This window comes from Scyliorhinus torazame, chromosome 2, assembly GCF_047496885.1.
Source record: "Scyliorhinus torazame isolate Kashiwa2021f chromosome 2, sScyTor2.1, whole genome shotgun sequence".
Classification (NCBI taxonomy): Eukaryota; Metazoa; Chordata; class Chondrichthyes; order Carcharhiniformes; family Scyliorhinidae; genus Scyliorhinus; species Scyliorhinus torazame.
In genome coordinates, this window is record NC_092708.1 from 328,391,601 (window position 1) to 328,416,049 (window position 24,449).

The window sequence follows — 24,449 nt, forward strand, 5'->3', positions numbered from 1 at the left end:
AACTCATCGTCCTCGTGTGCCAGGCTAAGCCTGATACAATTTAAGGTGTTACACAGGGCGCATATGACTGAAGCACGGCTCAGTAAATTTTTTGGGGTAGAGGGTAGGTGTGCGAGATGCTCGAGAGGCCCAGCGAATCACACCCACATGTTCTGGTCATGCCTGGCACTACAGGGGTTCTGGGTGGGGGTGGCAAAGGTGCTTTCGAAGGTGGTGGGGGTCCGGGTCGAACCAAGCTGGGGGTTGGCTATATTTGGGGTTGCAGAAGAGCCGGGAGTGCAGGAGGCGAGAGAGGCTGACGTGTTGGCCTTTGCGTCCCCAGTAGCCTGGCGCAGGATATTGTTAATGTGGAAGGAAGCCAAACCCCCGGGTGTGGAGACCTGGATAAACGACATGGCAGGGTTTATGAAGTTAGAACGGATTAAGTTTGTGTTAAGGGGTTCGGCTCAGGGGTTCACCAGGCGGTGGCAACCGTTCGTCGATTACCTCACAGAAAGATAGAGGGAATGGAAAGAAGTAGACAACAGCAGCAACCCGGGGGGAGGGGGGGGGAGGAATCGAACGGACTCTCAGAGATGTTATTGTATATGTATAATATGTATAGGTAGGTGTTATAGGTAATTGTATATTGGATTGTTGGATTGTATTTTTGGAGAGTATTTATTTTGGACAAGGCAGTTGCCATTCAGTTTTGTTTTTGTTTATATATTATTTTATTTGTTTAAAACTGGCCACTGTTATTTATATTGCTTTATTGTTGTGTAAAAGAAACACTACGTACGGTTATGTTTGGCCAAAAATCTTGAATAAAATATATTTAAAAAAAAAGAAATAACCATAGGTTACCTCGCAGAACGATAAAGGAAATGGGAAGGTAACAGCAGCAACCCAGGGGGGAGGGCGGGTCCTCAGGGGTGTTTTTTTATAGATATTTGTACTAGGTTATGTATAATGGATTGTTTGATTTTATTTTTGGAGAGTTATTGTTTTTGTTATGGCAGTTGCCATTTAGTTTATATATTTTTTATTTATTTGTTAAAACGGCCACTGTTATTTATATTGTTTTATTGTTGTAAAAAGGAAAACCATTGTATTGTTTTGTTTGGCCGAAAAATTTGAATAAAATATATATGTATTTTTAAAAATGTGCGGAGGCTCCTCAATGTGATTATGATGGAGGGGGAAGCGGAGGTAGTGGCAGCTATGGACGCGGAGAAGGCCTTTGACCGGGTGGAGTGGGAGTATCTTTGGGAAGTGTTGCTTGGGTTTGGGGAGGGGTTCATCAGCTGGGTCAGGCTGCTATATAGAGCCGCGGTGGCGAGTATGGCTACGAATCGGCGGAGGTCGGAGTACTTTCGGCTGTACCGGGGGACGAGGCAGGGGTGCCCCCTGTCCCCCTTGTTGTTTGCACTGGCAATTGAGCCTCTGGCCATGGCACTAAGGGAGACCAGGAAATGGAGGGGACTGGTCCGGTGGGGAGAGGAACACCGGGTGTCGTTGTATGCTGATGACCTGTTGCTGTATGTGGCAGATCCAGTGGAGGGGATGGCGGAGGTCATGCGGATCCTAAGGGAATTTGGGGACTTTTCGGGGTATAATCTCAACGTAGGGAAGAGTGAGCTCTTTGTGGTGCATTCAGGGGACAAGGGAAGGGGGATGGACGAGCTGCCGCGGAAGAGGGCGGAAAGAAGCTTTCGGTACCTAGGGATCCAAGTAGCTAGGAGTTGGGGGGCCCTGCACAAGCTCAATTTGACGCGGTTGGTGGAGCATATGGAGGAGGATTTTAAAAGATGGGACATGCTGCCACTCTCACTAGCGGGTAGGGTGCAGTCGGTCAAAATGACGGTCCTCCCGAGGTTTCTCTTTGTGTTCCAGTGCCTTCCCATTATGATCCCCAAGGCCTTTTTCAAACGGGTAAGTAGGAGCATCATGGGTTTTGTGTGGGCGAATAAGACCCTGAGGGTGAAGAGAGTGTTTCTGGAGTGTAGCAGGGCCGGGGGGGGGGGGCTGGTGCTGCCGAATTTGTGCGGCTATTATTGGGCAGCCAATGTGGCGATGATCCGTAAGTGGATAATGGAGGGAGAGGGGGCGGCGTGGAAGAGGTTAGAGATGCCGTCCTGTGTGGGCACGAGCCTGAGGGTGCTGGTGAAGGCACCGCTGCCGCTCTCGCCGACAAGGTACACCACGAGCCCGGTGGTGGTGGCGACGTTGCAGATCTGGGGCAGTGGAGGCGACACAGGGGCGAGGTGGGAGCCTCGGTTTGGTCCCCAATTCGGGAGAATCATCGGTTCGTCCCGGGATGGATGGATGGGGGGTTTCGGAGCTGGCATCGGGCAGGGGTTAGAAGAATGGGGGACCTGTTCATCGATGGGACGTTTGCGAGCCTAGGGGCGCTGGAGGAGAAGTTTGGGTTGCCCCCGGGAAACGCTTTCAGGTACATACAAGTGAGGGCATTTGTGAGGCGGCAGGTGAGGGAATTCCCGCTGCTCCCGGCACAGGAGATTCAGGACAGGGTGATTTTGGGTGTATGGGTTGGAGAATGCAAAGTTTCGGCGATTTACCAGGAGCTGAAGGAAGAGGAGGAGGTCTCGGTGGAGGAGTTAACGGGAAAGTGGGAGGAGGAGCTGGGGGAGGAGATAGATGAGGGTCTGTGGGCCGATGCCCTGAGTAGGGTTAATTCTTCCTCCTCTTGCGCCAGGCTCAGCCTAATACAGGTCAAAGTTACTCACAGAGCGCATATGACAGGGGCGAGGTTGAGTATGTTCTTTGGGGTGGAGGACAGATGTGGAAGGTGCTCAGGAAGCCCGGCAAATCACATCCATATGTTCTGGTCGTGCCCGGCACTGGATGGGTTTTGGAGGGGTTTTGCGAGGACTATGTCCAAGGTGGTGAAAGCCCAGGTCAAGCCAAGCTGGGGGTTGGCACTATTTGGCGTAACGGACGAGCCGGGAGTGCAGGAGGCGAAAGAGGCCGGTATCCTGGCCTTTGCGTCCCTGGTAGCCCAGGGACTACCGGAGGATTTTGCTACTATAGAAAGATGCGAAGCCCCCTGGTGTGGAAGCTTGGATCAATGACATGGCAGGGTTCATCAAGCTGGAGAGGATAAAGTTTGCCTTGTGAGGGTCTGTGCAGGGGTTCCTCAGGCGGTGGCAACCGTTCCTAGACTATCTCGCGGAGCGTTAGGAGGAGGTCAGCAGCGGCCCAGGGACGGGGGGTGGACGGAGGGGGGTTCTTTTGGGGGGTGTTTGGGTGGGTGGGTGGGGGGGCTTCCCTATTGGTGCTTTTAAAAATGTCATATGGGGGGTTATCGTATATGGGGTAATTCTAATGTATAATTTTTGATTGTTGTGTTCTTGTTTCTTTTTGTTGGGGGAGGGGGGGGGGCGTTTGTTGAAAATCTGTTGAAAAATTTGAATAAATATATTTTGGGGAAAAAAAGGCGCCCGATCATCTAAATTTGTAACCTTCTCTGTAATTTTAAAACCAATCTGCATGTATATAGTTTTCCATACCCCCGCTGGACTCATTTTTAACGGGTGAATGTGGTAGTCATCACTGTTGTATTATATTGTATATGTGGGTATTACGGTAAGGCCCCTGTACTGCAGGTATGGGGGTAGATCCCTGCCTGCTGGCTCTGCCCAGGAGGCGGAGCATAAATGTGTGCTCTCCGAACAACAGCCATTTCGTAAGCTGCTGTAGGAGGCCACACATCTCTGTGTAATAAAGCCTCGATTACATTCTACTCTCGTCTCGTCATAATTGATAATGCATCAGAAGCTAAAGAGGATGATTACAGTTTTGCAACGTAGCCTGAAAATTCTAACTTTAGACAGGCAGTGAGAACAAGTTACATAGTTCGTGATGATGAGCAGGTTGACCGTTTTCTTTTGGATAATGTCGGGGTAGCATATAATGGTATTAAAGAGGAGGCCAAGAATAGCATGCTGATCTACGTGAAAGACAACCATGCTAGCATTAGAAGAGAAGCCTATTCAAGGCAATATAAAATCTATAATGTGACAATTGGAAGAAAAATGCCCCAGAGTATTGTATGATTTTGGGTGTCATTCGGTAGACCTTAGTAAGGTATTTGTAGTCTTAAATCGTTCAATGGTAAGTATTTATTGACGACTAGTAACTATATACAGATGCACAATAAGAAGTCCAAGCTTGGAGCTGTCTCCATGCTTGGTTTGACACATGACTCTGTCCAATCTCACCTTTCGGTGTACTATTACATCACTATGTGCATGGTAGTGTATCCAGCCCCACATTAACCCTTATGTGCCATTATACTGCTCAGAGATAGCTTATGGACGAGATATTTGGAGAGGATACTGTGACAGTTCTGAACACAATAAAAAGATAAGGGAACATCAAAAGGGACAACAACTTTTGATGGAAGGCGATGGCATTGTGGTAATGTTGCTGTACTAGTAAATCAGAGACCCAGCTAATGCTCTGGTTACATGAGGACATGCCAGCTTGTGGTAGTCATCACTAACTGTATATTAGATGTAGTACGGTAAGGCTCCTGTACTAGAGGTACATGGGTAAATCCCTGCCTGCTGGCCCAGCCCAGCGGCGTATAAATGTGTGCGCTCACCGGAGCTGCTCCCATTCTGGTAGCAGCTACAGGAGGCCACACATCTTTGCTCAATAAAGCCTCGATTATTCACTACTCTCGTCTTTGTACTAATTGATAGCGCATCAATTTATTGAGCAAAGATTTTAAAACGATGGAACTTCGCATCAAGCCTGATCGCCTACAGCTGCACCCTCAAGCAGCCAACGCCACGTCCGCCTTTGACCACTGGCTAGCCTGCTTCGAAAGCTACCTCCGAACATTGGCTGAACAACCCTCGCACGCACAGAAGCTCCAGGTCCTTTATTCACAGGTGAGCCCTGACATTTTTCCTCTCATCCGGGATGCGCCTACTTACTCTGAAGCAATGGAGCTCCTGAAAGGACATTGCGTTCGGCCGGTTAACAAACTCTACGCCAGGCACCGCCTGTCCATGAGACAGCAACTCCCCGGTGAGTCCCTAGATGATTTCTGGCGTGCCCTGCACACCCTGGCGAGGAACTGTGACTGCCAGGCAGTTTCAGCAGTCGAGCATACAGAACTTTTAATCAGAGACGCTTTTGTTACGGGCATGGGGTCGGCGTACATCCGCCAGCGCCTATTGGAAGGGGGTACACTTGACCTTGCGGGAACTGGGACTTCCGGTTGCGGCTATGCTGAGCTAAGTCACACGTTCGGCAGCTCCCACCAGAAACGGACTTTTGGACTCTTTTGAGGGGCCCCAGCGGCATTTGTTCAACGGTTCCCAGTGCGGGGAGGTGACAGTACGATTTCCCCGGCACTGTATGAATTGGACCAGGAGTGGAGCGGTGAAAAAGGTAATTGTGGTGCAGCGAAAAGTGCGAGGGAGGAAAGCCAAGATGGCGGCGAGTGGAGACCAGGCAGCGTGGGCGCAAGATCAGCAGGAGTTTCTCAAGCGCTACTTCATGGAATTGAAAGCAGAGCTGCTGGAGCCGATGAAGGCTTCGATCGACAAGCTGGTCGAGACCCAGAAGGCCCAAGGGGCGGCGATCCGGGAGGTGCGGCAGAAGGCCACGGAGAATGATGACGAGATATTGGGCCTGGCGGTGAAGAAATCGCAGAAGTTCGAGGACATGGAGAATCGGTCGAGGAGGAAGAATCTGCGGATTCTGTGTCTCCTGGAGGGAGTGGAGGGGTCGGATGCTGGAGCATATGTGGTCACGATGCTGAACACGTTGATGGGCGCGGGTGCCTTCCCGAGGCCCCTGGAGCTGGATGGGGCCCACCGAGTCCTGGCAATGAGGCCCAGGTCTAACGAGCCACCTCGGGTGGTATTGGTGCGGTTCCACCGCTTGGTGGACAGGGAGTGTGTTCTAAGATGGGCAAAAAAGGAGCGGAGCAGCAGAGCGGAGCAGCAGGTGGGAGAATGCAGAGGTCCGTATATATCAGGACTGGGGCGCGGAGGTGGCCAAGAAGAGGGCCGGGTACAATCGGGCTAAGACGGTTTGCATCAGAAGGGGGTGAAATTCGGGATGCTGCAGCCGGCGCGACTGTGGGTCACGTTTAAGGACCGGCACCATTACTTTGAGACGCCGGAGGAGGCCGAAAAGTTGGACACGGACTATGGGTCAGTTGTTAGGGGAGGTCGCGGGGGGCTACTGTGGTTACTGTGTGTTGGGGGATGTTCTATTCTGTTCTGTATTGTTTCCTTGGGTGCTGGGTGGGGTAGGGTGAATTGGTTCGAAGTGGGCGTTTTGTGAGAGTGGGCGTAGGTGGTTGGAAGGACGGGGCCCCGTTGGGGGGAGGGAAGATGGGAGGTCCGAGGTGGGGGAGCTTGGATGAGGCCGAAAAGGGAGACGTGCCAGAGAGGGTGGGGCCGGTCTGATGCAAAGCGCGGGCTTTTTCCCACGCTAGGGAAGGAAGGGGTCAGGGCCGGGGGGGGGAAGGGTGGTGTTGGAGAGGAGCGCCCGCTGATGGACAGGAGGGGGGCTGGGGGACACTACCACACTGGGGGGTTGATGGAGTGGCGGGATTGGCCGGGGTCAGCAGGAGTCAGCTGACTTACGGGAGTGCTATGGGGGGGAGCAATGCAGCTAGGGGAGGATCTAGCTGGAGGGGGGGGGGGGAGAACTGGGTTGCTGCTGCATTGGCCAAAGGTGAGCTGGAGCTCGGAGAGAGAGTCGGGGCGGGGGTCTGCCACTGGGGGTAATGGAGAATGCGGGAGGCTCGGGCACGTGGCTGGCCTAGAAAAGGGGATGGCTAATCAGCGGGCGGCGGGGGAAGCCCCCTGATCCGGCTGATAACTTGGAATGTGAGAGGCCTGAACGGGCCGGTCAAGAGGGCCCGTGTGTTCGCGCACCTGAAGGGACTGAAGGCAGATGTGGTTATGCTCCAGGAGACGCATTTGAGGGTGGCAGATCAGGTTAGGCTGAGAAAGTGGTGGTTAGGGCAGGTTTTCCACTCAGGGTTGGATGTAAAGAATCGAGGGGTGGCGATTTTGGTGGGGAAGCGGGTGTCATTTGAGGTGCTAAACATCGTGGCAGACAATGGAGGTAGGTATGTGATGGTGAGTGGTAAGCTGCAGGGGGTGCGGGTGGTATTAGTGAATGTATATGCACCGAATTGGGACGATGTCGGATTTATGCGGCGCATGTTGGGCCGGATTCCGGACCTGGAGGCAGGGAGCTTGATAATGGGGGGGCCTTCAACACGGGACTGGATCCAGCATTGGACCGCTCCAGGTCCAGGACGGGTAAGAGGCCGGCGGCGGCCAAGGTGCTGAGGGGGTTTATGGACCAGATGGGAAGGGTGAACCTATGGAGGTTTGTCAGGCCCGGGGGCCAGGGAATTTTCTTTTTTGTCCCCGTCCATAAAGCCTACTCCCGGATAGACTTCTTCGTTATGAGCAGGGCACTAATTCCGAGGGTGGAGGGCACGGAGTATTCAGCCATAGCCATCTCAACCCATGCCCCGCATTGGGTGGAGCTGGAGCTAGGGGAGGAGAGGGATCAGCGCCCGCTGTGGCGCCTGGATGTGGGCTTGCTGGCGGATGAGGAGGTGAGCGGGCGGATCCGTGGGTGCATTCAAAACTATCTAGAGGCCAACAATAATGGGGAGGTGCAGGTGGGGGTGGTCTGGGAGACGCTGAAGGCGGTGATTAGGGGAGAGCTAATCTCCACTAGGGCCCACAAGGAGAACAAGGAGAGGAGAGATTGGTGAGGGAGATTTTAAGGGTGGATTGGAGGTATGCAGAGGTCCCCGAGGAGGGACTACTCAAGGAGTGACGAAGCCTCCAGGCCGAGTTCGACCTGTTGACCACCAAGATGGCAGAGGTGCAGTGGAGGAAAGCGCAAGGGGCGGTGTATGAGTACGGGGAGAAGGCTAGCCGGATGTTGGCACACCAGCTTCGGAAGCGGGAGGCAGCGAGGGAGATTGGGGGAGTTAGGGATAAAGGGGGGAACATGGTGTGGTGTGCGGTGGGAATAAATGGGGTATTTAGAGACTTTTATGAGGGGCTGTAGAGGTCTGAGCCCCCGACGGAGGAAGGGGGGATGCGTCGATTTTTTGATCGACTGAGGTTCCCAAGGGTGGAGGCGGAGCAGGTGGATGGGCTTGTGGCACCGGTAGGGCTGGAGGAGCTGACTAAGGGGCTGGGGAGTATGCAGGCGGGGAAGGCACCGAGGCCAGATGGGTTCCCGGTCGAATTTTACCTGAAGTACATGGACCTGCTGGGCCCTCTATGAGTGAGGACTTTCAATGAGGCGAGGGAGGGGGGAGCCTACCCCTGACGATGTCCAGGGCGCTGATCTCGCTAATCTTGAAGCGGGACAAGGACCCATTGCAGTGTGGGTCGTATAGACCAATCTCTCTCCTCAACGTGGATGTGAAGCTGTTAGCGAAAGTGTTGGCTACCAGAATTGAGGACTGTGTCCTGGGGGTGATTCACGAGGACCAGATGGGTTTTGTTAAGGGAAGGCAGCTGAATACCATTGTGCGGAGGCTCCTTAACGTAATCATGATGCCTACAGTGGAGGGGGAGGCGGAGATGGTGGCGGCGATGGACGCGGAGAAGGCCTTCGATAGGGTGGAGTGGGGGTACCTGTGGGAAGTGTTGAGGAGGTTCGGGTTCGGGGAGGGGTTCATTAGTTGGGTTAGACTACTTTACGAAGCCCCGGTGGCGAGTGTGGCCACGAATCGAAGGAGGTCGGACTAGTTTCGGCTGTACCGGGGTACGAGGCAGGGGTGCCCCCTATCCCCCCTTGCTATTTGCATTGGCAATTGAGCCTTTGGCTATGGCTCTAAGGGAGTCCAGGAACTGGAGGGGGCTGGTCCGGGAGGGGGAGGAACACCGGGTTTCGTTGTATGCCGATGACCTGTTACTGTATGTGGTGGACCCAGTGGGGGGGATGCCGGAGGTGATGCGGATCCTCAGGGAGTTTGGGGACTTTTCCGGGCATAAGCTTAATGTGGGGAAGAGTGAGCTCTTTGTGGTACACCCAGGGGACCAGGGAAGGGGGATGGACGAGCTTCCACTGAAGAGGGCGGAAAGGAGTTTTCGGTATCTGGGGATCCAGGTGGCCAGGAGCTGGGGGGCCCTACACAAGCTCAACTTGACGAGGCTGGTGGAGCAGATGGAGGAGGAGTTTAAATGGTGGGATATGCTGACACTCTCTTTGGTGGGTAGGGTACAGTCGGTGAAGATGACGGTGCACCCGAGGTTCCTTTTTATATTCCAGTGCCTCCCCATCCTGATCCCTAAGGCCTTTTTTAAGCGGGTCAGTAGGAGCATCATGGGATTCGTGTGGGCGAAGAAGACCCCGAGGGTGAGAAGGGTGTTTCTGGAGCAGAGTAGGGACAGAGGAGGGTTAGCGTTATCTAATCTCTGTGGGTATTACTGGGCTGCCAATGTGGCGATGATACACAAGTGGGTAATGGAGGGGGAGGGGGTGGCGTGGAAGAGGCTGGAGATGGCGTCCTGTGTGGGCACGAGTGGGAGCGCTGGTGACAGCACCACTGCCGCTCCCGCCGACTAGGTACACCACGAGTCCGGTGGTGGCGGAAACTTTGAAAATTTGGGGGCAGTGGAGGCGCCACAAGGGTGAGGTAGAGGCTTTGGTTTGGTCCCCGATCCGGGAGAACCATCGGTTCGTCCCGGGGAGAATGGATGGAGGGTTCCTGAGCTGGCACAGGGCAGGAATTTGAAGGATGGGGGACCTGTTTTTAGATGGGATGTTTGCGAGCCTTGGGGCGCTGGAGGAAAAATTCGGGCTTCCCCCTCTCCAGGAATGCCTTCAGGTACATGCCGGTAAGGGCGTTTGTAAGACGGCAGGTGAGGGAGTTCCCGCTGCTTCCAGCACTCAGGATCCAGGGTCTCGGCGATCTACCAGGAGATGCAGGAGGAGGAGAAGACCTCGATGGAGGAGCTAAGGGTAAATGGGAGGAGGAGCTTGGGGAGGAGATAGACGAGGGTATGTGGCCGGACGCCCTGGGTAGGGTTAATTCTTCCTCTTGCGCCAGGCTTAGCCTGATACAATTTAAGGTTCTTCACAGAGCGCATATGACAGGGGCGAGGCTGAGCAGGTTCTTTGGGGTGGAAGACAGGTGTGGGAGGTGCTCGGGGAGCCCAGCAAATCATACCCATATGTTCTGGGCATGCCCGGCGCTGGATGGGTTCTGGAGGGGTATTGGGAGGACGATGTCTAAGGTGGTGAACACCCAGGTTAAGCTGAGCTGGGGGTTAGCACTATTTGGGGTATCGGACGAGCTGGGAGTGCAGGAGGCGAAAGAGGCCGGTATTCTGGCCTTTGCGTCCCTGGTAGCCCGGCGGAGGATTCTGCTACAGTGGAAGGATGCGAGGCCCCCGAGCGTGGAAGCCTGGATCAGCGACATGGCAGGGTTCATTAAATTGGAGAGGGTAAATTTGCCTTGAGAGGGTCTGTGCAAATTCTTCAGGCGGTGGCAACCGTTCCTAGACTTTCTAGCGGGGCGTTAGGAGGTGGTCAGCAGCAGCAGCAACCCGGAGGGGAGGAGGGGGGGTGTACTTTGTGTTTTCTACTGGGTTTATTATTGCTTAATGGGGTTTTTTAATATTGGGGGAATTTGTGATGTAGTTGTAAAATGTTTATTTATGTGTTCTTTGTTTTTCTTTTTTCTGTAAGGGGGGGGTTTGTTGAAAATATGTAAAAATTTGAATTAAAACATTTCTAAAAAAAGAGACCTTGCGAGAACCAGGCAGCTCGCGAACTCGCTGACAGTGGCCTCCTGTAACATCCAGTCGTACACCTCCGACCGCATGGCACCCTCGTGGTCATCGTGGGCCCCACCAGCTACCGACCCCAACCCACCGCAAGCCTGCGCCGCGCGGCAGCCAGCCAACCCTGGGCCCAAATGCTACTTCTGCGGAGAGACCAAACACCCCCGGCAGCGCTGCCTGACGCGGAGCGCAACCTGCAAGGGCTGCGGAAAGAAGGGACATTTTGCTACTGTGTGCCAGACCCGGTCGATCGCCGCTGTTTCTAGGCCCTGCGTTCCTCCACCCCCCACGTGCGACCCGTGGGCGCTGCCATCTCCACCCCCGCAGACCACGTGCGACCCGTGGGTGCTGCCATCTCCTCTGCAGACCATGTGCGGCTCGTGGGCGGCGCCATCTTCTTCCCCGCAGGCCACGTGCGGCCCGTGGGCGCCACCATCTTTAATGCCGCCTGCCGTGGGCGCCGCCATCTTCGGCGCCATTTTGGACGCCGCCTCAGGACCCCTGCTCGTCGGGAAGTTCGTCTGGCCACTCATCGCCTGCCACCACCGCTAACCAGCCCGGGGCCTACCAGCATTAGCCGCAGCTCGTCTCGATCACCCTCGACCAGTCCCGGCCTCACAACCTCGCAACCGCAACGACAATGGTGAAAATCGATGGGCACAAGACATCCTGCCTTCTTGACTCCGGGAGCACGGAAAGCTTCATCCACCCCACTAAGGTAAGGTGCTGCTCCCTCGCGGTACACCCCGTTACCCAGAAAATTTCCCTGGCCTCCGGGTTCCAGCACAGGGCTAAATTGCTGGCTTTGAAAGCAGACCAAGGCAGGCCAGCAGCACGGTTCAATTCCCGTACCAGCCTCCCCGAACAGGCGCCGGAATGTGGCGACTAGGGGCTTTTCACAGTAACTTCATTTGAAGCCTACTTGTGACAATAAGCGATTTTCATTTTAATTTCATTTTTTCATTCCGTGGAAATCCGGGAGTACTGCATCGCGACCCTCACCGTCCAGGGCGTAGAGTTTAGCAACTTCTGGCTCTATGTCCTCCCCAACCTCTGCGCTGCCCTGTTACTCGGTCTGGACTTCCAATGCAACCTCCAAAGCTTAACTTTACAATTCGGCAGACCCCTACCCCCCCTCACCGTATGCGGCCTCACGACCCTTAAGGTCGATTCACCTTCCTTGTTTGCAAACCTCACCCCGGATTGCAAACCCGTCGCTACCAGGAGCAGATGGTACAGTGCCCAGGACAGGACCTTCATCAGGTCGGAGGTCCAGCGGCTTCTGCGGGAAGGCATCATTGAGGCCAGCAACAGCCCCTGAAGAGCCCAAGTGGTAGTAGTAAAGACTGGGGAGAAACACAGGATGGTCATTTATTACAGTCAGACCATCAATCGGTACACGCAGCTCGACGCGTACCCCCTCCCACGCATATCTGACATGGTCAATCAGATTGCACAGTACCGGGTCTTTTCCACAGTGGACCTGAAATCTGCCTACCACCAGCTCCCCATCCGCATGGAGGACCGCCAATACACTGCGTTCGAAGCAGATGGCCGCCTCTATCACTTCCTTAGGGTTCCCTTCGGCGTCACTAACGGGGTCTCGGTCTTTCAACGTGAGATGGACTGAATGGTTGACCGGTACAGACTGCAGGCCACCTTCCCGTACATAGAAAACGTCACCATCTGCGGCCACGATCAGCAGGACCATGACACTAACCTTCGCAAACTTCTCCACAACGCCAAACTCTTTAATCTCACATACAATAAGGAGAAGTGCGTGTTCTGCACCAACCGCTTAGCCATCCTTGGCTATGTTGTGGATAATGGAGTTCTAGGGCCTGACCCCGACCGCATGCGCACCCTCATGGAACTCCCCCTCCCCCACTGCCCCAAGGCCCTGAAACGATGCCTGGGGTTTTTCTCCTATTATGCCCAGTGGGTCTCTAACTATGCGGACAAGGCCCGCCCACTCATTCACTCCACAGTTTTTCCCCTGACGGCTGAGGCCCGCCAAATCTTTAACTGCATCAGGGTGGACATCGCCTTGATGGGCAGCACGGTAGCATTGTGGATAGCACAACTGCTTCACAGCTCCAGGGGCCCAGGTTCGATTCCCGGCTTGGGTCACTGTCAGTGCGGAGTCTGCACATTCTCCCCGTGTGTGCGTGGGTTTCCTCCGGGTGCTCCGGTTTCCTCCCACAGTCCAAACATGTGCAGGTTAGGTGGATTGGCCATGATAAAATGCCCTGTGTGTCCAAAATTGCCCTTAGTGTTGGCAGGGATTACTGGGTTATGGGGATAGGGTGGAGGTGTGGTCTTGGGTAGGGTGCTCTTTCCAAGAGCCGGTGCAGACTCGATGGGCCGAATGGCCTCCTTCTGCACTGTAAATTCTATGATAAGGCCACGATGCACGCGGTTGACGAGTCCCTGTTCAGGTCGAGAGCGATGCATCGGAGCTCTGGCCGCCACCCTCAACCAGGCAGGCAGGCCCGCGGCATTCTTTTCCCGCACCTTTTCCCACTCCACTTGTCGAAAATGAGGCCCAAGCCATGTGGAAGCTGTGCGGCATTGGATGCATTACCTGACCGGCAGGAGAATCACTCTCCTCACTGACCAACTGTCGGTTGCCTTCATGTTTAGTAATACACAGCGGGCCAAGATCAAAAACGATAAGATCTTGAGGTGGAGGATCGAGCTCTCCACCTATAATTACGAGATTTTGTATCGGCCCGGGAAGCTCAACGAGCCCGCCGATGCCCTATCCCGAGGTACATGTGCCAGCACACTTGTGGACCGACTCCAGGCCCTACACAATGGTCATTGTTACCCGGGGGTCAGCCGGTTCTTCCACTTCATAAAGGCCCGCAACCTGCCCTACGCCATTACAGAGGTCAGGGCTGTCACCAGAGACTGCCAGGTCTGCGCGGAGTGCAAACTGCACTTCTACCGGCCAGATCGAGCGCACCTGGTGAAGCGCCTCAGCATGGACTTCAAAGGGCCCCTCCCCTCCACCGACCGAAACACGTACTTTCTGAACGTGGTCGATGAGTACTCCCAATTTCCCTTCGCCATGCCATTCCCCGATATGACGTCTGCCACGGTCATTAAAGCACTCAACAGCATCTTCGCCCTGTTCGGTTTCCCCGCTTACGTCCACAGTGACCGGGGATCCTCCTTTAAGAGCGATGAGCTGCGTCAGTTCCTGCTCAGCAAGGGCATTGCCTCAAGCAGGACGACCAGCTACAACCCCCAGGCAGGTGGAGAGGGAGAATGGGCCTGTCTGGAAGGCCGTCCTGCTGGCCTACGGTCTAAAAATCTCCCGGTCTCCCGCTGGCAGGATGTCCTCCCCAACGCGCTCCACTCTATCCGATCACTACTCTGCACTGCAACTAACGAAACCCCCCATGAACGTCTCCTTGCTTTCCCCAGGAAGTCCACCTCTGGGGTTTCGCTCCCAACATGACTAGCAGCTCCTGGACCCATCCTCCTTCGCAAACACGTACGGACCCATAAGGCGGACCCGTTGGTCGAAAGAGTACAACTACTGTATGCGAACCCGCAGTACGCCTACGTGGCACACCCCGATGGGCGCCAGGACACAGTTTCCCTCCGGGACCTGGCACCCGCTGGATCCCCACCCACGTCCCACCACCCGACACCCCCCCCCCCCCCCCTCCGTTTGCCCCGGTGCCACTCGCCCTCCCCCCAGCCCCCGCCCCAGGAGGATCCGTCGTCCCACTGGTTCCACTCGGGGGCAATGAAGACGAGGACAACATGCTCCCGGAGTCACAGGTGACCAAGTCGGCGCCTGCATCACCACCGGGACCGAGGCGATCACAGCGGAGGATCAAGGCACCCAACCGACAGAAGTTGTAAATTTTGCCTGAACTTGTAAATTTTGCCTGACCTTGTAAATTTTCCACCACCCCCGTCGGACTCTTTTTTTTAACGGGGTGAATGTGGTAGTCACCACTATCTGTATATTAGATGTAGTACGGTAAGGCTCCTGTACTAGAGGTACATGGGTAAATCCCTGCCTGCTGGCTCCGCCCAGTAGGCGGCGTATAAATGTGTGTGCTCACCGGACCTGCTCCCATTCTGGTAGCAGCTACAGGAGGCCACACATCTTTGCTCAATAAAGCCTCGATTATTCACTACTCTCGTCTTTGTAGTAATTGATAGTGCATCACAGCTGGAATATAAATCTGAAAAATAATGCTAGTCTCAGTAATGTTGACCATGAAAAACTGTCATTGATTGTTGTAAAAACTCATCTGGTTCACTAATGCCCTTTAGGGAAGGAAATCTGCCACCCTGGCCTGACCTGGTTGACATGTGACTCCTGACTCCAGATCCACAGAAATGTGGTTGACTCTTAATTGATTAGGGATAGGCAACAAAGGCTGGCCTTCTGATGCTCACACCCCATGAAAGGATAAAGAAAAAAATGGAGAGTACAGTAGATGACTGAAGAGACTCAAATAGGGAATGACATAAGTTAAACTGGAACCTTTTCACCCATGAGAAAGGCATCTATTGTCTAATGGTTCAAGAAGCAAATACGAATGTTTTCCAGAAGAGGGAATAATAGAGAATTACGTTAGGTGTCATTAATGTATTGTTGAAAGATCAATTTTCTGGGTAAAAGTGTTATATTCTGTTTCTAAAATGTTTTGATTTATGTAGTATAATTGAGAACCAGAAACCTTGACCAGAGGTCTCAGACTTTTTCAAGATTGCCCCATTAATTTACACTTTTTGATCCAGGCCACCCCAAATTATTCTCATAGTTTTGCATCCCATGTTATATGGGGATGTGGTGGCGTAATGGTATTATCACTGGCCTAGTAATCCAGAGACCCAGAAAAATGCTGTAGGGACCTGGGTTTGAATCCCAACATGGCAGGAATTTAAATTCAATATTTAAAAAATCTGGATTTTACAATCTAATGATGACCATGAAACCATTGTTGATTGTTGTAAAAACCCATCTGGTCCACTAATGTCCTTTAGGGAAGGAAATCTGCTGTCTTTACCTGGTCTAGCCTATATGTGACTCCAAGTCCACAGCAACGTAGTTGACTCTTAACTGTCCTCAGGTCAAGGCAATTACGGATGGGCAATAAATGCTGGCCCAGCCATCAACGCCCACATGCCAGGAATGAATAATAAAAGATATTGCTAAATCTGCAAAATAAGTGCGAATGTTTATCACTCCAGGTATTCTTTACTTCACTCCTCTCTCTGTTTCCTTTTGTTTTGCTCTTGTATCTTTTTTTTGTTCTCTTTTTCACTCCTATTTCTTTCTATATCCCACCTCCACTTTATTCTGCTCCTGACAACCTTCTATTCTGTTTTCTCCTCGCTGTCTCTTCCTCTGGCCCATTGTTCAAATTGCCGTCCAAAAGCTTCGTACAAAGGAACTTCTGTATTGATGATAAATTTGATTTTATCTCCCTGACATGTAAAGAAGCATGGTAGGATAAAAGGGATTTAGAACGAACTTCAGGAATCAACGTGGCTATGCAGGTTTACCACAGCCCAAAGCAAAGTTTGGGCAAGAGTGAAGCACAGAGTCATTGCTGAAAATAATGGACTTGATTGTCATTGCAACTCTGGGGGTGCCCATAATTATAAGGCAAGAGAGAGAGGGAAGTCCCATCTGTAATTCATGTCCTTACTGATCACAACTAACTGAAATTTCAGGAATGATCCACATCATGCAGCATGTAGACCTAGTGGCAAGAACAAAGTCCCAGTTAAAAATGATGCATTTGTTTGAGCTTGAAAACTCCAAAGTTACTCCCTATTAGCAAAATAAATCAACAAATATCATTGCATTGCTGGAGGTAGTTTCTCTAATCATTTTATTATTTGTCTCAATCACTTGTTGATTTTTTAAAATTGATTTAACTACGGACTGTGTTACACGTTCAGCTGTGCTTCAGTTCTTACCCTGCTACAATATTTACCCTTGCCACATGTTACCAGGACAAGCCTCACACTGTACCATGTTGGTCAAATCATTTGAAGTCTATTTAGAGTGCAATTGAAATAACTGTTGCTTTGCCTCTACAGACAGCTACGTAAATGTGTAATTAATTCCATTGCATTCATTTTACTTCAGCTGGGCTTAGATATTGAGGAACTGGAGGAAATTGAAGATGATGCTGGTCTTGGCAATGGAGGTTTAGGAAGGCTTGCAGGTAATTATATTCTTCCATGTTCCCACCTGTCATCATAATTTCCTTGGATGGGATTCTCCGTCCCGCCAGCCGGCCAATGGGGTTTCCCATTGTGGGCAGCCCCAAACCTTCGGGAAATCCCTGGGTGTGGGTGCGCTGCTGTTGCAACGGAGAATCCCGACAGCAGAGAATTCAGCCCCTTTCACACTATACCAAATAAATAGAGATTTTAAATTCCAATCTTTTATTTTCGTGCCAGAATTGAGTAGCAGACCCTCAGTAAAATACCTCTAGAGGGAGGTGTTTTTAATAAAAATAACTTCTTGTATTGCCTGGTTTAGGTCTCGGATCCAGACAGACTCGCAGATTCTCATCTGATTTTTCTACAATTACATTTGAATTAACCTGCTTTGTCAGTTCTGATGATGTGAAGTTTCCCTGTTCTGTCTAACTCTGCTTTCCGTCGGTCTCTCAGCATTACTGGTACTTACTTGAGCAGGCACATTTTGGGTGCCACAGTTTCTTCAGTCTTGATGGTGTGCCCGCCCTTTAGGCAATCAATCTTTTTGAAAACATCTTTACTCATTCGGGATGTCATTCTCTTGATTTGATTCAGATTTTCACAAGCTTTGATTCCAAGAAGGGTGTTGCGTCATTTTTCACCACTATGAATGGAAGGGTTTAAGACTGTTTTTTGTAGTTCACTTTAAGCATGCATCAGCATTCTTCAGCAATTTCTTCACCTGTGTAAATAGACATGTTCACTTTTGTTTCAGTTAGCAGTTTTAATTTACTTATTTTGCAGGCTTATGGGAAATTACATTTGCTTGTGCACTTCTGTCAAGCTTGAAATTCACCAACATTTGGCAATTTTTAAACCAAACTTCCATTCGTCTTCTTTTGAAGTTGCTGTACGAGTGAAAAATTTAGTTTGTGTCTGCGTCATCATCTGCAATTGTGTGCACTTTCTTCCATTTACACATCTTAGCAAAGTGATAGTTTATCACGGTTCTTGCACTGCTTTCTGTAGACTGTAAAACTACATGGTAAGTACTGTGTTCTGCATCAACGGCATTTACATGTATTAATAGCACTTTTATTCTTTTTACCTTCACACTGCCTGTTTGTTTTCACCAGGAATGTTTCTGTTTTACTGTACCTTAACTGCTAAACCATGTGTGGCATATCATCGTTGTCACCTGTTTAATCTGGCATTTTATTGTCTCTGCCGTGGCAAATATTTACTAATTACTCCAGCGTGAGATCCACCTTTCTCAAAAACTGTTCTCTCAGTGAATCATTTGCAATCCCGCAAATTATTCTTGGCACGATTCCCTGGAAAGATTTTGAAGTGTGGTAGTGAGCCTATTCGCTGGCACCGCAGCCCCCCGCTAATGAGGCCGAGCAGCACTTGCTTAGCGAACCCCAGCCAGCTTGCAACAATGGGGCCCAGGAAACAGGCCCCAAGATTCGGGGATGCAGATCTGGGGCGGCTCCTAGACACAGTGGAGGCCAGGAGGGATGTCCTGTTCCTGGAGGGTCAGACATTGGGCAGCCAGTGCTGCCTGGGACGAGGTGGCGGCGGCTGTGAGCTCCGGGAATGTGACCAGGAGAACTGGCCTCCAGTGCCAGAAAAAGGTCAATGACCTACACCGGGCAGCACAATTGAGTAGACAATAACCTCCCCCCTCCCCAAGACCTTTCCGCCCCCAAGCGAGCATCCACCCCCTCAGATCTCCATGCGACCCCAACTCTCGCTCCAGCCCCCTCCCTTCAAACCCCCCACCACCACTGTGAATCACGCGTGTGGCAAATAATGCCCTCTCTGTGTCTCCTCAGGAAAAGCTCTCCCACAATTACCAGGAGAGGGCCCAGACTGGCAGTGGTGTGCCAGACATAAGAATCCTCACCACCTTCGAGGAACGGGCCCTAGAGGTGGCTGGGATGGACGAGGACAGAGCGGTCACCAACGCAGAGGCTGGTGGACGCCGCAGAGGTGAGGAACCACCAGACCCGGCCAAAGAACCTGTCAAACGTATGTTGTTATTGCCTTACTGACTGACCCATCCCTCCCACTGACCACTTGTCCATTCTCCTGCAAGTCCTGCTGCTGATGGTGCTGGTCCATCCGGGTGGGTTCTCTTCAGCCTTCCATGAGAACATCTCGGAGGAGAGCTCTGAGGATGCCATCATAATAGTCCCATTACAGCTGTCATCCCCACCCTCCACCAGCGCAGGTGCACGCACCTCGATGGGAAATGCTAGTGGTCAGGCTTCTGGGGCACAATGTGGTGAGCACCACACAGCTGCTGACGGACATCAGATGGAGGCAGGAAACCCCGGGCTGGACAGCAGTCGGAGGACTGCTGGATCCTCAGCCTGATGCTGAGCCTGTGGAAGAGGTCATCCCTGTGGTACCTCACTGGTCACTGCCTGCCATACACAGTTGGAGGCGATCTCCATCCCTGTCATGTGGCATAACAATGTCACGGCACCCCTAGAGGCACAGCTTCCTGCAGCACTGGGTCTTCGACATGTTGAAGTAGCAAGATTGTTGTTTGTACACTGTAGCTGTGGAGTTGTGGCATCTTCTGTGGTGCCATCTGCCTTGCTCTCCGCATCTTCTGTGGTGCCATCTGCCTTGCTCTCCCTGCTAGCCCTGCACCCATTGTGCGGGCACTTCTCCTCCCACAGGACACCTGCGGACACCTGGCCTTCGCTTCTCCCCTCCTTCTGACCCCGCCCTCCTCAGAGGAGATGCCCCCTGAAAAGTACACAATCCCCATCTGCTGAAATGCAGATGACACTGCCCCACGCACTGAAGGTTGCAATAGGCAGAAATGTTCCAACAGAGTTGACCAAAGAGTCTGTGAAACACGACTAACAAAGCAAATAGTTCAAAAGAAAACAGAGTAAAAGGTCTGAAACCTCAAGCCTAAAGCAACAGCAAACTCTCACCTGAAATCCTAACAATTCTCTCAGTCAATTCTCCAGCCCTCTTTTATCCCATCCATGGATCAGAAAAGTGAAAATAATGGGATGGCTGCCTGCTCGTGTTGCACGTGTGCTGACCTAAAAATTGCACAGGCAAATTAATATTCCAGTCAATTGTCCTTTTAATTGCCTTAACTGGGTGATTAACTTCTGTGTGTGCCTGCCAATCAAAATATGCGAGTGCGCAATGATGTCCGGTCGTGTGCCCTACGTCTCCTGGCACAATTTCATGTTCTTCTCGGTCGGCCACCCGCCACAAATAACATGTAGAATTGCAGCCCATGTAATTTATTAGCAGAGGAATATTTGTGGTAATGAAGGCTAGTTTGGCTCTTACGCCAGTACAAAGTTCATGCTCCCAGTCGAGTACATCATTGTTTTGGAGTGCACGTGCTAGTGATATTGCTGAGGTGGCTGAGAAGGAAAGTAAATACAGAAGAACAGGGGCGGGATTCTCTGACCCCACCCCCGCCGGGCTGGAGAATCGCCAGGGGGGCGGCGTGAATCCCGCCCCGATGCCGGCTGCCGGATTCTCCGGCGCCGGTTTTTCAGCGGGGGCAGTAATCGCACCAGTCGGGTGCCATTGGCAGCGGACCCCCCGGCGATTCTCCGGCCCACGGTCGGTGGCCGCCCGTTTTCGGCAGGTCCCGCCGGCGTAAAATACGCCAGGTCTGTACCGGCGGGACCTGGCTCTGCAGGCGGCCTGCGGAGTCCTCGGGGGGACGTGGGGAGATCTGGCCCCACGGTGGCCTGGCCCGTGATCGGGGCCCACCGATCCACGGGCGGGTCTGTGCTGTGGGGGCACTCGTTCCCTCTGCGCCGGCCGGTGTAACGGTCCGCCATGACCAACGCGGAGAAGAATCCCCCCTGCTAATGCGCTGGGATGACGCCAGCACACACTGGCGCTCCTGCGCATGCGCCAACTTGCGCCGGCCGGCGGAGTCCCTTCGGCGCCGGTTCGCGTGGTGCCAAGCCCTTCGGCGCCGGCCTAGCCCCTGAAGATGCGGAGGATTCCGCACCTTCCGGGCGGCCCAATGCCGGAGTGGTACACGCCACTCCTTGATGCCGGTACGGCCCGCCCTGCCGGGTAGGGGAGAATCCCGGCCCAGGTCTTTATACAAAGGCAACATTCCAAACTTTTTAAAGGATTTTATGAAAATGGTAATTTCCTTTTATATAGCATTTGGCTGTGGCTGTAAAATATGATTAGCATGGATTGTAGAATCTACAGGGTTGTTTTGTAATCTTAGAGCAGTGTTTTTTAAAACTTTTTTTTTTTCCCCGGGACCCATTTCTACCAATTGACTATCCTTCGGGACCTATGCCGGTCAACCTTCGCGATCCACGGCGCCTGAACATTATGACCCACCATTTTCGCTTACCTTTAATATGACAGGTGAGCCTGCATAGTCCTCACGATGTCACTTGCTTTGTCATTCAATATTACATTTCTGCTAAGGACTTCAGCTGACGATTTAAGTTCTCATTGCATCCGTTAAAAAATATCAGAAGGTTTGTCCTCAAACATGCCATGCTTAGACTTCAAATGCCTTTGAGGGTTTTAAACTTTCATTTGCCAGTACTTCCCTGCTTATAACACATGGGCTTTGTATCCTGATTTACATTGGTACAATTAATAAATCCATACCTTAAAAAATCATCTTTATTCTGCTTTGTTCCTGATTTCAGCCTCTTCTTAATGGGCTGTTCACCAGAGGCCCTGGAGCTAACACCAGCACTGCTTTGTCCTGGTGTGGATTCTCCTGGGCAGCTCGCTCCAGCAGATTTAGTTGTGAGATCCTAGCCTGTTTGAGTCTCTGGCCCTCTCTTCCTTATTACAAAACGATCCATTTTAAATTCTTCAGTCTTGTTGCTTGCTTGCTGCTAACAAAATGGAGGAATCTCTCTTCAGTGCAGGGCACGTGACGTCAGTGTATAGGGCGCGTGACCTCTCTGCCGTCACTCCAGGAACGAAGACTCTTGTCAATTTTTTAAAAATCTGCTCCTGGGTCAGGGCGCTGACATCAGGAGGAGGCGGTCTGTCCTGTTGGGCTCCGGCCTTGCGCACTGCTGAGGGGACACGCATATGCGGGAATGTCAGCATTCTGAAAGCCAGTCGCAGCCGGTATTTATAAAAGCTGGTCGTGGCCGTTGGGCACTGCTTCCCACGATCGGAAACGCTGCGACGCATGGCCGCAGGTTGCGATCCTGGGTTTGAAAATGACTGTCTTAGAGCACTTTCTGCTCTTTGAAATGGATGGTCTCATCAGTAAAGTGACAATGCCATCTATTAATAAGTTGCATAAAAGCATGTCAGAAAGGATTTTATTGTAATGTGCACAATTTAGTGGGCGATGGGATGCACTTTCTCTGAAATTTTAATGACCTAGTCATTAAGATTTGTAAGCTTTTATTATGAATTGTTTATTTTCTTTATCTTCTTAAAACTTTGTTTTGCTTGTACTTTTCCAACAGCCTGTTTCCTTGATTCCATGGCAACACTGGGCTTGGCTGCATATGGGTATGGTATAAGATATGAATATGGGATTTTCAATCAGAAGATCAAAGATGGCTGGCAGGTATGTTTTTGAATTATTGATTGCCATCAGTTTTCTTTATCTTCTCATATATATTTTTCCTAACTGCTGATTTTTCACTATTAATTTAGTTGGAAGTATTGACTGTTTTGTAATCATTAGTTTGAAATTGTTATGGCCTCTTACTGTCGGCAGAGTTCCACATTCAAAAAATTATGGTCACACAGCCTGGGACTTTTCATTCATATGTGCCATAGATCCAAAGTTGTAGACAGCGAACCAGTAATTTTCCGTACATTAAAGTATATTCATGTGCACTGTATTGCATAATTTAATGATGGCAAACTTCAGGAACTTTAGGTCCCAGTTGTGAAAACTCTCGCATAAAATGTTAATTGTCAGTGAGTTAAGATTCTAAATTTGAATGATTGGCTGGGAAATTTTCCAGTTCGGAATAACAAGTGACTGGTCAGGTGGAAGGGTAGGAAGATGCAGGCAGTGCAGACATCCTCCAAGAGTGTGACAGTCCTGATCTGCCACCATGTGGCAAATGACTGCACAAAAAAGTACAGCAAAGTCCAGGAATCCAGTTGTAATTATGAATTCAATAATTATGGGAGGGATAGACGGCTCTGCTACCACCGACAAGAGATCCGCCTGATGTGTTGCCTCCTGGGGCCGGGATAAGGGAAATAACTAAGAGGGTACAGAACATTCTGCAAGAAGAAAGGGAGGAGCCAGGTTGGCACTGCCAGGGTGTCAGTGGGCACTGCTAAGGGGCAGGGCCTGAGACAAGGCATGGCCATGAAAGGGGGAGGATGGAGGCCGGGGGGGGGGGGGGGGGGGGGGGGTGGCGGAAGTGAGGCATGGAAGGTGAACTACTCGCCACAGAATATCCTGTTCTTACAGCTGTGGCACTATTTGTGCTGGTCCAGTTGTGTTTCTGCTCAATGGTAACCAACCCCTCCCCACTGCCTGCTGGATATTGAGGATGCAGTATTCAGCAATAGTAATATCATTGAATGATATAAGGAGATGGCTATATTCTCTCTGGTTGGAGAGTCATTGCCTGACACATGTGCCTTGAATATAACTTGAACTTATCAACACAAGCTTGAATATTACCCAGTTCTTGCAGCATTTGGGCATGGACCGCTTCATTATCTGAGGAGCTGTGAATATAACTGAATACTGCGAACTTGTCCTTATGATAGAGGGAATATCATCGATGAAGCCGCTGAAGATAGTTGGGCGTAGGACATTGCTCTGAAGAACTTCTACAGTGGTGTCTGAGGGCTGAGATTATTGGCCTGCAAAAACCTCAGCCATCTTCTTTGGTACTAGGTATACCTTCAGCCAGTTTTAATTTGGCTCTTTGATGCAGCTTGGCTCTTTGATGCAGCTTGATCGTACTGTCAACAATCCTTTCCATCACTTTGTCGCTGATGATCGAGAGTAAACTGATGGGGCAGAAATATGTCCTATGGACGTGACATACCAAGGCAATTTTGTACTTTGTTGGCTCAATGCCAGTTTTGTCGCTATATTGAAATAGCTTGGCTGGAGGCGCATGTAGTTCTGGAGCACCTCTTCAGCACCAGATTGTTGTCTGATCCATAGCTTTTGCTATATCCAGAGCGCTGTGCTGTTTCTAGTTGACATATGGAGTGAATTGTATTGACTAAAAGACTGGCTTCTGTGCTGGTGGGGAGAGATTGAGATAAATCATCCATTCAACACCTCTGGCAGATAGTTGCGAGTGCTTTAGCTTCGTCTTTTGCACTCACATGCTGGGCTCCATTTTTATTGAGGATGGTACGTTCATTGTGCCTCCTCTTCCTATTAGCTGTTTAATTGTCCACCACCTATTATAACTGGATGTGGCTGGACTTCAGAGTTTTGATGTGCTTAATAAGGTTTGTGAGTTG

The 24,449-nt window shown here is 51.4% G+C and overlaps 1 protein-coding gene across 1 annotated transcript in view; it reads left to right on the forward strand.

Moving 5' to 3' along the window:
• pygl (phosphorylase, glycogen, liver) overlaps positions 1 to 24,449 on the forward strand; it is a 291,143-nt gene that overhangs the window by 41,210 nt on the left and 225,484 nt on the right. The window contains exons 3-4 of the mRNA XM_072489775.1: positions 16,933 to 17,011; positions 22,460 to 22,563. Coding sequence (XP_072345876.1) covers positions 16,933 to 17,011; positions 22,460 to 22,563 — 183 coding nt within the window. The remainder of the gene's footprint in view (positions 1 to 16,932; positions 17,012 to 22,459; positions 22,564 to 24,449) is intronic.